The 16,544-nt window shown below is 34.9% G+C and overlaps 1 protein-coding gene across 5 annotated transcripts in view; it reads left to right on the forward strand.

The window, feature by feature from the left end:
* CW7 overlaps positions 1-16,544 on the forward strand; it is a 231,616-nt gene that overhangs the window by 138,124 nt on the left and 76,948 nt on the right. For all 5 annotated transcript variants that reach the window (XM_089799335.1, XM_089799334.1, XM_089799336.1 and 2 more), the window contains 3 exons: positions 12,125-12,184; positions 12,449-12,523; positions 13,916-14,068. In XM_089799335.1, the coding sequence (XP_089655461.1) occupies positions 12,125-12,184; positions 12,449-12,523; positions 13,916-14,068 (288 nt within the window). The remainder of the gene's footprint in view (positions 1-12,124; positions 12,185-12,448; positions 12,524-13,915; positions 14,069-16,544) is intronic.

The following is a 16,544-nucleotide window of genomic DNA, read 5'->3' on the forward strand; positions in this document are numbered from 1 at the left end:
AACTGTTTTAACTGCAAGAAACAAGGACACCAACCACATGAATGTAGGTCAAAGACAAGTGATGCATCTACTACACTTAGATTTGAAGGCCATTGTGACATGGACATAGAGCTCAAGAATGCAGATCCAAAGCTAAATCCAACTAGACATCTACAGGGCAGACACATGCACCTAAGCAAGGTAACTCTTACAATTGGGATTACAACACATGGTATAATTGTCATTATTGTGGAGAGTATGAACACATTCTACAGAATTGCATTAAGACATGTTTCAGAGGAAATTACAAGAAATGGTTGAATGGAAACCTAGTTTGTTTTAGTTGTCTCAAAGTTGGACATGTTAGTAAGAACTGCAGGACCTAAGCACCAACACCAAACAGTGAAAGAAACTAAGGAAAAGGGAAAGTTGAGATGAGTAAATCATGGAAAGAGAGTAGAAGTTGGAAGTAGTGAATCAAGCAAAGTTAAGATCACCCAATCCAATGGTTCAGTTGATCACACCGCATCCAACTAAGCAAAGAGGTATGTAAGGGACTGTATACTAAAATGCTAAAATGTTATATCATACACTAGTTCCTAACAAGAAATGTGATTGAAAGTCCGTATCAACTTGAATCAAGATGCATTAGGACAGATCTGAGAAAAGAATCGGGTAATGCAATAAGTTACATTGTCAAGTGCCGAGCATTAGTACAGTTTGTATTGACTGAGAGCTTACATCAACCGAGCTGATGTATTGGCCAAACAAAATGATATTGACCGAGTTAAGTGATAGTGACCAAGCATTTGAATGGAAAGAGTGCGAATACAACTTGTGAAGATTGAGACAACTATTGTGCACCTATGAAAGTACAAACACATTTATTGCAGACCTAAATGGACAAGATTGAAAGTATATATCGAATTTTGGTACTCATTTTCATTTTATCAAGTGATTTTCAGTGCACAGGTGATTCAAAGGCAATTGAGGCGATTTCAGCGACATAGCAAGCGAATCACAACGTGCCATTGGCAAAATTGGAAGAACCCAGTAAGTAAAGTTTAAGTGTTGAGCTAAGTTATTTTCAAAGTTGATGCAAATTTGTTCAAAACCCTAGTTTGGAAATGGCATCCTCTGCATCTGCGTCTACTAAGGAAATGTTGAAGGAGAGCAATGCACAAATTATGAGGAGCAATTAGTGTCCTCCATCAAATTTCAAGGAGTACCCTAATGTTGCATTGACTGGTGATGAATTTGGCACCTTGTTGTCAATTCCACCAAGAGCGGTGATGATTCACGATGTGAGATTGTGCTACATGTGCAAAGTTGCAGAAATTGGAGATTATGAACTTTGAGCAGCATATGACAAATTGTGTGTTAATGGAGTGTTGAGGGGTGAGAACAAAATTGTTGCCGAGAAAGGCTGACTCGTGGCCTAGCCTTTCCAAAGGTTTTCAAGGTAGAATGGATAAAAATTGTGTTGAGCCGAGTTCACAATATGAAGATATGGTTAGAGTGTGGACTGATGAAGATCAACAAGGCTATCATTTGCCGAGTTGCTGCTTATCCTACTTTGGACAGACCAAAGACCATGAGGTGTGCTGTGAAAGACGTCGTTGAACAACTAACGGAGGCAAAATGGAACAGTCGTGGTATGTTGATCGATGGGATTACATATCTAGTTATTGTATTTGCAGTGCGTGTGATTGCACACAAATTCTATAAGTCGAGCCGACTGAATAGCGTACCTTGCATTGCAGTGGACCTAGGATATAAGATTTTTAAGAAAGATCATAGTTATGATCTTGCCGATCTGCAACTGCAACAACTATCTGAGAATCTTGGAGTGATAAGGAAAGCGAAGAATACTTCATATAAGTTTGGATCCTTAGTTGTCTGTATATTTTTCTATGTACAAAATTCATCACCCACCGTCGGCACCATAGCATGGGATAGAAGTAGACCGATAATTAAGCAAATAAGTGAACTAATCAATCAATTGGGATAAATTTTTGAAGCTATAATGGATAATTACTTTGAAGAATTCAAAAATAAAATGAAAAATAGGATGAGGATACCTAAGTCAGTGGTAGATCATTATTTTGATGATATATGCTTTATGGTAGATACAAATTTCATCTATGCACAGGCAGTACTACCATCGGTTGCATGGCTAAGGCCAATGCAATATGAAGTAAATGTTGATGAAGTTACAGGAGCAGTGACTGCATTATTATCTGAAGAGATTGACAAGAATGCCAAGCCTTTCGGTACCTCTGAGACAACCAAGATCAAGATGTTAATGGAAACAAAAGTGCTCAAGAGAGATAGGAAAAGAAAGAGAATGATTTAAGATCTTGAAGGAAAACTTGACAAAGGTCAACTTCAGATAAATGAAGGTAAAGGAGAGGATGGGGAATCCAATGAAGAAGATGAAGCCGAAGAGTCAAAGGGCAAAGAATTGGCTGTTGCCAAGCCTAAGGCAACAAAACAAAAGAAAGTAGTGATTGTTGATCTAAAGGTAAAAGAGGATCTAAAGAAAGGTGTGAAGAAGGCTATCACACCACCAGAGCTAGAGCCAAAGAGAAGAGTGATCCTTAGATCAAAGGCAGCTCAGCCTCCGGCTGCAAAAGAAAAAGATAGCCCAACAAAGAGGAAGCTGAATAAAACACGAAAGCAAAGCTTACTTAAGAGGTCGAGGAGAAAATTAGTCGTGAGACCTGATGAGGAGGAAGATGATGAAGAAATTGAGTCTGACAATTTGAGAAAACTTCATATTGTACCTAGACTACCTTCGATGGCTATTGGCCAGGTATGTAAAGAGATTAGGTATTCAGCCAGAAACAAATGGAATAAAGAACTTGAAGAAATTTTGGTTAGTCACAAAACATTTTTGGATAAGTACTAACTAACCCTTGCAAACCCCAAGCCATAAGTGATAAAAACAAGGGGGAAATATCTTCATGACATAAAGTAAGGGCAAAAGCTACTTATGAGTGGAACAAGGAGTCAACAAAGGGGGAAATATCTAATATGAAGATCAAAAATAGAATTATCAGATGAGTCAACATCAGAGTTTTTAGACATGTATATATTGTATAGTAGAGATAAGTTTTGAAGATCTAGTCACAGTCTCAAGGGGAGCACTATTTTTTATTTTGTATGGATAGCTAAGTCATGATAAAGTATTTTTGCCACTAATGTCAAAGGGGGAGATTGTTGATCACTAAGCCCAAGTTGCCTATTAGTGTCCAAGACTTGGTCATTTTTAAGGCAAAGTTTGTTGGTCATCACTGTGACAACCATCTAGAGAAGGCAGAGCCACAAAGGACTTGTTTATATTTCTTCACATGCCGAGCACCTCGGTAGAGATCGAGCAATCATTCATGTTGAATAAAATAGTGGAGACCAAGCAATGGAAAGTTAATTAATGCCGAGTGAATCAGTATATGTTGAGCCTATAGAAGCCAAGTGCAGCATGAATGTTAGTTATGACCGAGCGTGAAAACATTCATTTGCAGAGTTAACCAGTTTTGACATATGAGTTTTTAATGGCACAAACAATTATGTAAATCATTTTGGCCGACTTCGATATGACATTTAAAGATTGTAGAGACAATTAAGGAGTAGATTACATGTTTTGTCAGATGGCATTAATCCCAAGAAAAAAAGATTAACCAATCAAAAAATCAGAAGGGTAAAATGACAAAAGGATGGAATACGGATCGTTGATTAAGATCTAGAACTTTCTACGATTATCTATTTAAGAAGGGTTCTAACGCTAAATCATGATGGATTATGGATGATGCGTGTGGAAAGTGGAAGTGAGCATGAAAGAGCGAATAAGCTTAGAATAGAGCAAGGAAGGCTAAGTCTAAATGGATGTTAGATAGAGCAACCTAGTAGTGAAGGACAAAATAGAGCATATCAGATAAGGAGATCAGTTTGAGAGATTGAAGAGAGGAGATTTGTAAACAACTTTAAGAGAAAACTGAAAGATCAGGTACTATGATATTCTAATAGATAAATCAGGGCAAATCTCTTAATTGAGTGGTTTTAACTGACCTTATTTAAATCTCCTAATAGAGTCCTTACTTCATTCTAAGTGTAAAATGCTTTAATCAAGATAAGACCTAACAGTCTTGTAAAGCTTTTAACAGAGAAGACCCCTCACAGGGTAGATCTAACTGAAGGATCAGGTACTGTGATATTCTAACAGATAAATTAGGGCGAATCTCTTAATAGAGTAGTTTTAACAGACCTTATTTAAATCTCTGAATAGAGTCCTTACTTAATTCTAAGTGTAAAATCCTTTAATCAAGATAAGACCTAACAGTTTTGTAAAGCTTTTAACTAAGAAGACCCCTCACAGGGTAGATCATCTGAAGTGATTAAATTGTAGCCCTAACAAGTGAACTTTGTTGTTGCAGCATCAAAGATTTGTGGGTTTCATCCCCATCCCAATTTTACCTTCACCTTGAAGTGTTTCTAGGTTATCAAACTCTTTGTGTTATGCGTTTATGTTTTCATGAATGTTATGCTTAGATAAGATTTCATTTTCAACATTACAGTTTATGATTATATGGTATGAGATCTAAGATATGAGATGGATTAGTAGTGAATATAGAATTGTTTTAATAGTGAAAAGTTTTATTGATCTTGATTCATCCCCCCCAGTCTCAGTATCTTGTTTCCCAATAAGACTTCGAACACATTGATGATGCCTAAGTCCTGTAGGCCAACTGACAGTTCCTTCAAGAAAGTAGAGATCCACCCTAAAAAGTAGAAACCCTTCTCCAAACACTTGAAATTGCTCAAAAGAGATCTTGCTTTATTCCATAGTCCTTTGAGTGTTCAACTAGTCAACTACTAGTTCTTCCTTAAAAATAGGAGACCTCTGTAAAATGTAGGGACTTCCCTCTGAAAGGCCAAAACGGCTTACTGCAATGCCCCCATTTTAGTAGGTTCCTTTAGTAGGGCTTGGTTAGTTCATCATTGTGACCCTCGTGAGGTGACAGATTGGTTTGAGGGTCTCTGTTGATAGACTTTCTATTTATAGTAAGTTAATTATGTCCAATCACTATTTCTAGCAGTGCAGTTGAGGCACTCGGGGATTGGTTTCGTCATTGATTAATTGGGTAAATTAATCGAACTTTATATTATCAGTTGTTTATTAAGACTATCTTAATAAATGGCTTTATCATTTAACTGTTATAATTTGATGGTGTGTTGAAGAAGCCTTTTAAGTGGAAAGTGTCTTCATGAAGATATCAATTTGAGAGTTATTTATTCAAAATTATTAAATAAGAGCATTTAATTGAAAAGTGTATTGATCAAGGCTCCCTAATGAAAAGTTTGAGGACGAAGCCAACTTGCATTTTGTATTATAAAAGAGGCATCATGGAGAAAAAGAATTCACTCCTTTGTCATTTGATTTTATTCCATTTTGTGATTTGTTGAGGGTTTCACCATTGGTTTCTTGTGAGGACTGATTCCTCTATCTGTTGTTGCACATTGAGCCATTGAAATATATGGTGAATTGTGCTCTAATTTCAGAGGTTTGATTCTATGATAAGGATTGAAAATTTGATGTTGTAGACCAAATTGTTCATTAATCTGTTCCTATTCGATCATGGTTTAGACACCACAACTTAGCCTTCATTTTTGTGTCAATCTGTTTTTACTTTGAGGGCGGTTGATAGCTGCAATCAGACATTACTTGTTTGTAATTACATTACCACCCTATTTGGCCAGTTTGAGGGAATCGTCAAGGGTTATCGTGGGTCATCATGGAGCTGCGGCTGCTTGTTTTGTAGTTGTACTTGGGCATTATTTATCTCCATATTATAACATTGCTTGGGCAGCCAGTATCGAGAGGTAGTGTGGGAGATAGGTATAGCATCGTTCCATATTGGGAAGTTGCGATTTGTTTCTGCTAAGCAACATTTGCATAGGGCTACTACAACAAGGCTTGGCGTGGAGTTTGGTGAGGTCTGGCTGCAATACATAGTAGACGCCATGCAATGTCCCCACTTTAGCAGTTGTCTAGTTGTGTGACCGTTAGCCTATTTCTGTGCGGTCTTGGAGGCTAATGAAGAGGTCAGTGGGATCCTGAGATGTTTTGGCCTAGTCATTTGTAGTTCGGGCCAGAACAGAGTTGATTTACATGGTGTTGGGCAAACTTACTATTTTTGGTAAGTTAGCAGGGCATGGGCGATGTCAGAATTAGTGATTGGGTTTGATGCTCCTCGATGAGAGCTTTCCAACGAGCTATCACTCATATTATTCCAAGCCCAATTACTATTTTATTTTAATGCCTGAAGTTTGTTAAAGTAAATTTTAAATTAAATGTGAAAATAATAAAGTGATACTTTAATATTATTCATGTTGGGTTGTGTGTTGGAAAAGGGAAGCTCAAGGGAGACATAAGGTGTTATTTTATTTTAGAGCACTTTATCCCACATTGCTTGTGAAAAGTAGGTTGATCCTATGAAGTAGAAATAAAAAGGCGAGCTAGTGGCCCTTGTTCGGCAGGTTGAATGTGAGAAGAAATGGCATTAGAGGATGTCTATCCTCTCGTGTGACTTCTAGACGTCATTACCTTTTGGTTTGGCCTTTGGAATTCATTGCTATCAGCTCTATATCCAACAGATTGGGTGCATTTCCAGCTACAACCAAGTTCCTATAGCAAGTTACTGTAGCTGCCAAGTTACTGTAGTAGCGCGTCACTGTAGCAGTCGTTATTGTCGCAGTGCATTATTGTAGCAATGCATCATTGTAGCAATCGTTACTGTAGCAACCAAGTTACGGTAGGAAGTTACTATAGCAGTTGCATATTGTTTGCAATAGGTCAATGCAAGGGCCACGCCCTCAACTATTTGATGTAAACAATGTTTGTTCCGATTTATTGCTGGAACATTTAGTGAGTCAGCTTTGCACTTGTTATTAAAATTTTGAAATTAATATAAATACAGTGCGCTCGTAATTTCTGCAATATATGTTATGTTTTTTTCAATTCCTTTATTTATGTTACATGCCAAACACAACAAGATACAAGCAACCTTTTAGAGTCATAAGGGTTGTAGCATATAATGGAGACTGCAAGTGTTTGATAAAATTACCATATAGTTGTGAATACTTGCAAGCAGATTTTGGGGGTATCCATTACATGCCAACAGTAATTCAAGATCGTTATTTAATTACTTTGCATAATTATTGACCATAATTTTTTTCAAGTGTTATAATTGCAAGTCAATAAATTTATCCCAACTTTGTTAGTAGTTCTTTATTGGTGCTATTTGTTACAGGCTACAACATTCTTATATTCTGAAAATACTAAAACACACATATTTTCAAAAGAACTTATAAATTGCAAGAGCAACCAAAACTCTTCAGTATAATTTTACAGTGAGCCAGCAGGGCTCTTTACAATGGTATCAAAGTTTGCAAGATAAGTGTTTGACAAAATGTCAAGCCACTAGAAATGAAGTTAGAATAGGTTAGGTTCTTTACACTTATAGAGCCCCTACAAAGTTCCATGGCCTTCTAAATGAGTTCCCTAACTATACTGTTGATATACTGGAATGATAGGTAAACCACAACAAATTGCTGATCAGTCTAGTGATGGGACATTAGAAACATTCATTATGTACATATCCTTTGATCTAGTTTTAATTCTTGTTTTCAGATGTTAATTATCGTTTATACCCTAATCTTTCTCTTATGATTCTTTGAATAGATTTTAAATTTTTTCTCCAACTGAATCAATTTTTTTTTAAATTCTAAATTGGTGTTGTTTTTATATCATTTGATGTTACTTGATTTATCTGTTAAATGCAATGCACTTTCCATGTTCAAGCCCAACACTCAATTGGGTTTAAAACGAAAGCTAAGTTATTGATTCGGGTGTGGATCTAGATGCAGGTGCAAGAAGTAGGTGCTTGCATGTGTGAATTTTCTTGGGGGGATGTGGATGCGTTTGGATGTGGTTATATATATATATTCTCAGAAATGAAAGAGATATTCAAAATTATGATACTTTAACTTCACCAATACATATTCAGATTTATATTCAAATATTCAATAAGATTGTAAACCATATCATATAAGTCTATGCTACATTTCCAATGCAAATCAGAAAATCATCACAAATACAAAATCAAATTATAGTTCATGATTCAACGTTTATCAATCCAAATCAGAATCAGATGGATTCGCCAAAAAATCCTCATCATCTCTAACTCCTCCAATTGCTACAAGTTCAAGATTGTTTGAACCGAAAATGGACCAACTTGTGCTAAATGCACCTTGTATCATGATATTATCAACATTATTATCCATAATTGTTGTAATCATAGTTTGAAATCACGCTGATAAGTGGCTGATATATCAGTTTCTCACGAGAAGTTTGGAGTGGCGAGAAAATACAAGGTTTGGGTGCTTAAATCTTGGTGAGAAGTTTCAAACTTCTCGCCGAGAAGTTGGCAATATAATCTCATAGGCAACTTATCATTTTAGTGGCCCATTTTAAAATTTGCAGCCTTTTGAGGAGAGGAGAAGGGTTTGGTGGAGACAAATAGTGATTGGAAGCCTTGTAGATTGATTCCATGTGGATTTGAAGTGGATTTGAATATATTTTTCAAGAAAATACTGATTCGCAAGAGGGTAGCTTTGCATCAAGGTTGGATGACATTAAGGAGGAGGGCACTGAGAGTGAGGACACTTAGGACACTGAGAGTAAGGGTATATATGATGAGTCATTGCTAGTGCCAACACTAGCTACATGTAGGTTGGTTATTGAGACACAACTACAACCACAACCACAGTAGAGTGCTAAGACTAGACCCCCTCCCACTCCCATAGTTTTTACTAGAGCTATTGGGAAGGGGAAGAGGAAGATGTAGACTAATTTTATATTGTACTTGACATTTGTATTTGTTTATCTTTTTGCAATGACAATTTGCTATTTTTAGTTTGCTTTAGAGTTCAGAGTCTCTGATCACACAAGGATGTGATTTTGTTACATATTGCATTTATATAATATCTAGATCAGCTTATTTGTTTTGTTTACTCATTTACTGACTCACTAGATGCATCTCCTTATTGAATTTTGCAAAAAAGAAATGCATTTTAAATTAAATTGTAGTCATTTTAAAAATTCTCCATATTTTCATGAGAAGCTACTGATTTATCTCCAATATTTGCGGAGATTTTTTTCTTTTACCTTGTCAATAAGTGGCAAAGAACAAGATTTTTAACTATGGTTGTAATGTTCCCTCCCAAAAATTATCTTAGTTTAATCTTGAAACAATAATTCTAACTTAAAATGAGAGTTCACCATATATTTACAATTATAATTTTATAATATGAATGAAAAAATTTCATTATAATATCCATCTTTAAATTCTAGAATGTTTAGAAAGTAAACTTATTTGGTTTTAAAACCATGATATTTCATAAATATGTCATTATCTGCATTTTGTATTCAATCACATTAGGATTTATTTGACCCTTCTTGTATTAGTGTTCTAATACGCTTTAAGAGTTCGTTTGGTTGGAAGAATTGCCGAATGCAGCATACATCCATGTCGGGATAAACTCTCTTTTGGTATTCCTGCATTCTTAAAATAAGTCCTGGAATATCATTTGGACCTATATGATTGACTTGGAAGAGGAGTCAAAAGATGCATATAATATGTTTGGTTGCAACAATTAAAACAAGAATTGGATAAGTTTTCTTTTAAAATTTTAATAATTAAATTTATTTTTTAAGTTTGGTAATATTTTACATAAACAAATTTATTTATTTATAAAAACTAGCTTTTTTATTAATTTTTTAAAAGCTAAATTATTTTAATTAGTCTTCATTTTATATTTTAAATTGACTTTATAAGTGAAAGATGTACTACAACCTTTGAAATTTATCGAAATTCAAAGGACATTATATTGTATCTTATAAATTTAATTCTAAATTAAATTAAATTATTTTAATGAGTATGAGATAAAAAACTAAAATCATTTTTATTTGTAAATATATTAAAGAAAATAAAAATTACAAATAAGTCGAGATCATTAATATGATATTTAAATGATCTTTCAACATATTTTTAACTTTTAATTATAAGACTAAACACAACATTTATTTGTAAAGATAATTTTATGAAAGTTTAGAGAAGATATCAAATCTGATATTAGTGTTTTTTGTCATTAAAAAAAAACACATATTAAATGTTAAATAATGTTGACCTAGTTTATGTCTTATGATTAACGGAGAAAATAGTCCAAAAAATGCGTTCGAGTAGCAAAATACAATCAAACGACAAAGTCACGAACCCGACAAGCCATCAAATTGAGTTTGTTAAAAACTGGAATAAGAATAAGCTATTCTTGTTCCACCTTTTTTAAGGAAGTCTGCTATGCTCATTTTGGGGTCAAATTAGAATAGGCGAATTCTAATTCCAAATTTGTATTTTGCAATCAAACATCCAATTGGCGAATGTGGGTATTTAGATTTTCCTATTCCCACCCAATTCTTGCAAGCAAACAGGGCCTAACTTTCATAAATTCTCTTCATTCTTTGACTCACATAACATCAAATCCAAATAGTTTGGCCCCATGCTATAATGTGTCTTATGTAATTTGGAACTCTAATTTACGAAGTCATGATGGTGATTATAGGTGTTTTCTGATACATCTATAAACTTCTACCAATTATTATTAATACCAAAGCTTCTACCTTCTGAAATATAATCCTCGAACCCACAATTTGATTCTACAAAAGTCAATAATGAGCTCAATCCAGATCAAACCTTGTGATTTATGTCTTAAGACAAGTGTCATATCTGATAATATAATCGTGATTGCTTAGTAATCTTGATGCATAGACCTCTAAAATGTTTACACATTAATTCCAAATTATATTCGATTATCCCTATTTTCTTGCATTGACAAGGCATAATAATCTGGTATGGCATGTATTGTTATCGAACCATGTTTGTCCATCTAATTGCCAATGAACTGCTAATGATGATTTATCCTGGCACTGTTGCGTAAACTTTTGAATATTATCAAAGGTATATTTTGGCCTGACAGCTAGTTATTGAAATAATTCGCACCTTTAACTATATGTGCATTTAAACATTAGTAATATGAATGCGAATAATGAATGCCGTTATACGAAGTATCTTCGAGATCTTTGATTTCCAAATAACTTCTGCTGCTTATATTTAATAGCTATCATTTTGTGCTCTGTAAGTGATGTTTCCGGTAGTTGATACTTCCCTTGTTAAAGGCAATCAATTGTCATTATGTCTTCATGTCCGCCATCTTACCAATTTATGATTAGGCCTAACTACCGCCACAAAATTCCCCAGTTGCTGGCTTTTAAATGGTCAAGTCCCAAGTCATCAAGTATGTCTAGATGTAGTGATCTTATATGATAAATACATCCCTTTTTCTGTTCAAATGAATAGATGCATAACACGATCAATACAGTCCTGATAAAGAGGCTAACGGTACTGTCTCATACTATCTGTGGTTATAATTTCTTTTCTTCCAAAATGTTGGCTTCAGCTGGAACTGTGGTCTGCCACATAAATTCTATGATTACTGTCCTAGTATGAGAAAGGCTCAAAGGCTTCCATTCACCTCTGGATGCCTGGGAGGCGCTTCTGGGTGGCTTCCACAGGCTTCAGCTGGAACTGTGGTCTGCCACATAAATTCTATGATTACTGTCCTAGTATGAGAAAGGCTCAAAGGCTTACGTTCACCTCTGGATGCCTGGGAGGCGTTTCTGGGTGGCTTCCACGGGCATCTGCCTACATTGGCATTCGCTTCTGCCTCCCACCTCAGGATGCCCGCATTGTTATCTAAGAGAAAAAGATCAGCTTAGAATAATATGCTGTTAAATTTGTTCTTGTCATTCTCTATTTGGGTCTGAATTATGTTCCTTTTGATGCATTTATATATGTTGAGTGATATCCTCAGGTAATTCTTGGTTTGGAGGAAAACTCCACAATATTTTAAAAATTATTTACCTTTGAAATATAATTTTGTATCATGATATCACTTCAAAACATGGTTCCAGCAATATTTCTGAACATTTCTCAAAGACTTAAGCAGTTGATGCGACATGTTCTTGCAGGTCACAAAGACAGTATATGCATCACCAAGTCGCGTTAACTTTCAGTTGGATTCTAAGAAGGTCTTTTTGTCTTCTTAATTCATCTTCTTATGTTTTTCTGTTGTAATTAGATTGATATCTGCTTAAATACATCTAATGTGTGCCTTCAGCTTCCTCGTAAGTCTACATAACATTGAGTGCTGGATTTTTTTAATATTTCCATGATATTGTTCATTCTATTTGTAGTTGGACTTCTTATCTATTCATGTCTTTTCAGTCAATTATTTCTATTAAAGACATGGCAAAGTCAGGACCTAATTGCCCTAAATTCTGAAATGATTTTAGGCTGCTGAAACAATTCCAGCATATCCAGATATTTGTTTTGCTGTTGATGACTTTGATGATACATTTGATGCAGTGGTAAGTTATTTTATTTACAACAGTGTAACTTGTCTGCATTGTTTGTTGATTATATGGTACAAAATGGGAACTGTTTCTTTAAATAGAAAATGGAGACATGCTTGCCACATGCAACCAGTTAGAATAGTGAACAAATTCAAATCTTTTTTTTAGTTCAAATTACAAAATTCTCTCCTAGATTTTCTGTTTTTGCTCAAACATCTTGGACTTCAAATTTAAAAGCAATTGTAACTTGACTTCTTTCTAGACTATTTTGTTTCTTTCTTTATCTTTTGTCTTTTTGATTCATTAACAGATTCTCTTTTAGAATTTGAATAATGTTCTGCTTTTTTATGCATATGAAACTTTCAGTTTGTGTTAGCTTGAAGTCTGTTGAAGTCAGCGCCAGACCTAGTTTAGTTGGTTTGGTAAATATTTGTTGTAATAATGAAGCAAATGTTTTTGATCATTCATCTTGGTAGAGGGAAGAATGCATATATTTGTCAGGCTTCATTTTTATCTTCATATATATTGGGTATTTGAAAATGTTGTTTCCTGAAATTTCGACCACGACATGTTCCATTTGGCCAACATCAGAAAACAACTCAATTTAGCAATCAAGGCTTCAGTTTAGGCATTGACCCTATCTTGCACGTAGTTGTTTTAAGGTCTCCATTAGCTCATTCTCGAGTTCTTGTAGGCTAGGTGGATGTTGTTAGGGGAATTAGTGTCCAAAAGAGAGCTCTAGTAGGTGTTTTCAGTGTATTCTGGTAGAGTTTCTATTTTTAGCACATGACTATTATTAAGTGCTATTTTTAGCACTTGGTCTTGGCTTTTATCTCCTCTTTTCTGAGTGCAATGCTTTTTTAGTTTAATGCCTTGGTGATTTCTAAGGTTGACAAGGTGATATTTTGACTTATTTCACTTTTTAAGGCTTTTTTATTCATTCATTTTATAAATTAAGAGACATGTGTTCATAAATACGGATAATCTTTGTAATACTTAAAGACATGGTTGCAAATAACTTGATAAGGAATTAAGGGTGTCTGTACCTGTTCTCTGTATAGTTATATTCCTCTGGAGGGCTTCAATGGATTAATTTGGCATAGTATTGTGTGTGTGATCGTTGTTTTGTATTTATTTTCATCTGGTTCCCATTGTCATGCTGCATGGGAGAAGTAGATATGGATGGATACTGCTTTCAATAATTTCAATTTTACATACTTCAACTTCAGTCATATGAAGGTTGCAAACAGAAACTGTGCATTGTAGGAATTTATTTTGTGAGTTGTTTTCTTCATAGATTGAGCAATTCCAGAACCAGAACAGTTCTTTTGAAGGATATAGTTGATCTAAGATATAATTATGAATTGTTATTATTGAAGTTGACAGCGAGATGTGGTTACTCTCCAGGTCCTCACAGAAAGAGATCATTGTTACTGTGTAATCCTAAATGCAGATGGTGGGGCAGCATTTCCTCTGGATAATTTTACGCAGGAATGCAGCTCTGACAGAGCTTCAAATGTTGGACAGATTGGTGATTCTGCAAATACTTCAGGTTCTAAGGTTTAAATTCTTACATGCTTGTAGGATGAATATAAACCAATTTTCAATTATTCTACAAATTTTGGAAAACTTAATTAAAGTTATAAGTTTATATTTTTACTAGCTACTTCAAAGAAATCTAATATTATGTATTGAATCTGAATTGAGGTTTGGATATAAAGGCAATGATAGATTTTAGCTTATTGCTTGGCAAGCTACCAATTTCATATTTGAGGCTTCCCTTAACTTCCCTTTTGGAAGCTACCAAGGTGTACAACACTACCCCACTCTGGATATTGTTAATGCTTCATGGATTTTTTTTCTTTTAAGAAGCCTCAAAGGAAATACTAATTTTGGTTTGTCTCAAATAAAAAGAAAATCAATCATAAATTCTTCTCTAATGTTAATTGTTGAAATCATGTCATTGGTAACAAACTACATACATTGAAAAGAAACCCTCAATGATATTATCAAAAGATATCACATACAAGGAGGCAGTATGGGGTTTATCTTCCGACCATGTATGAGTTTCCTAACCCAATATTTTTTGCCGTTTCTATAATTTCTATTCTACTTAGTCTTTGCTGGTTGGGCTCATGCACTTGCTGATTTAGGCACTAAATTACAAAAATAAGGCATAATTTGCGAATGAAGCATGGAATATTTTTCTGCTCAAACTGTTCAATGCTTCTTACAGGCAAAGCATGTTTGCAATGCAAAACAAAATAAATGTTATCCAGGAGAACGCCTTGAACAAGCAGTGCCACCCTCTGGCTCTGTTTTGGTTAAGTATGTACATGGAACCAGGAAAACATAAGAAAAATATAACATTCCATCGAGTGGCGCAGAATGAAAGTTACAACATTAGAAGTATATATTGATCTCTTTCAGCAATATAGAATATTGTTATGTTTGTGTAAAATGTGAGAAAACAATATTAAGTCCAAGAAAGCACTTAAAAAATTATTAGATTAATTTGTTCTCATAAAATCGGGAATATGGTAAATATATATAGACAGAAACACATCCCATTTCCCCATCCATTTCATGCAAAACTTTATTCTAGATGTGTTGCACTCTACATTAATGGAGGTTTCTCTTCCGTTTGATCACATTAATGGAGTTTTCTCTTCCGTTTGAGATGTTAAATTAGTAGCTTCATATGAAATTTTAAGTTCTGTTCCTAAACTCTGCAAATTGATTTTATCCTGTTAGATATTTCTTCTAAGTTTTCTGTACCTTTCTCTCTCCTGGTTGTGTGTTTATTTGCTGGGCTTTGTAGCAGTTAATCTTTAGTTTATTCATCAGAGTGCAGTTCTTCCAGCTTATCTCAATTATATCATGGCAATATGATTTCGGTTTATGCTGCTTTTACTTCCAGCATGCATTGCTGCTGTCATGGCTTTTTTCTTGTATACCCCAACAGCTATGATATTGTGTCTACCGCGTTACACCGCCTTTGTAATGGCTGAGCTGGTCCTTACCTGGTTCGTCCTCATTTACTCTTCCACGTCAGTCTAGCAGTGAGCAATAATGATGGAGGTTAAAAGAACGTTATTTTCCTTTTGGTGCAATGAGTACATTTCTTATTCGTGGTTTTCTTGGATATAATTCTGTATAGCCATAAAGCAGCTTCTCTTGGACATATTCATGTGGTTGGTGTATGTGCGCATCTGATGCACCTGATCATATTTCCACGGCATGCTTCTATTAATGAAAAGGCTACCTGTTGTGTGTCATGAATATCCTGAATAAGTTAAGCTCTGCTATTCGGCGACACAGTTTATTTTTGATATCATCGTATATATGTTTTGAGGGATATAAAGGCAAGTAGGAAGCTGATATTGAAAAGGGGACATTTTCCTACTGTCACAGAGCCAAGAGAGTTCCGACTGTGTGAAGTAATATTACTTCTTATTGTTCAGTGTCATTAATGTGTAATGAGTTTCTTAGGATAATCTGTTACCATGAAACTCCGAGTTTCAAGAGGCTGAGACTTCGTATTTCTCATTATTATAATAAAAGGATTGAATTTCTGTGGGCTGGGTTGTTTCCCTCAATGAGGAGGGTTTTTCCCAGGATAATTATGTTTGTTCTGTTTTTCTTAAATTTCTGGTTCAAATTTTAACATGGTATCAGAGCCAACTTCGAACCATCAAGCTTGAACCAGATATTTTCTTAAGCCCTCCTTGTGCATTCTTGCGTCTTTTTATCCTTCTTTAGGTTCCAATATGGTGATTGGTCTTAAAGTCGAAGATGGATTGGATGGGGCTTCTAACTTTACATCCTGGAAGTGTAGAATTTTGATGGTTTTTGAAGAGAATGATATTCTCAACTATGTGGAGTCTAATGTAAGTATGCCTACTGATGATTCAGAGAAAGTTACTAGGAAAAAAATATTATTGTGGCAAGAAAATCCTTATTGATTCAGTAAAAGACCATTTAGTCCCAGTTATCTCTGAGCTGAACTCTGCAAAGGAAATGCATAATTGCCTTT

This window comes from Cupressus sempervirens, chromosome 9 (assembly GCF_028749045.1).
Source record: "Cupressus sempervirens isolate cs-2001-9-10 chromosome 9, ASM2874904v1, whole genome shotgun sequence".
In the NCBI taxonomy this organism is placed as follows: Eukaryota; Viridiplantae; Streptophyta; class Pinopsida; order Cupressales; family Cupressaceae; genus Cupressus; species Cupressus sempervirens.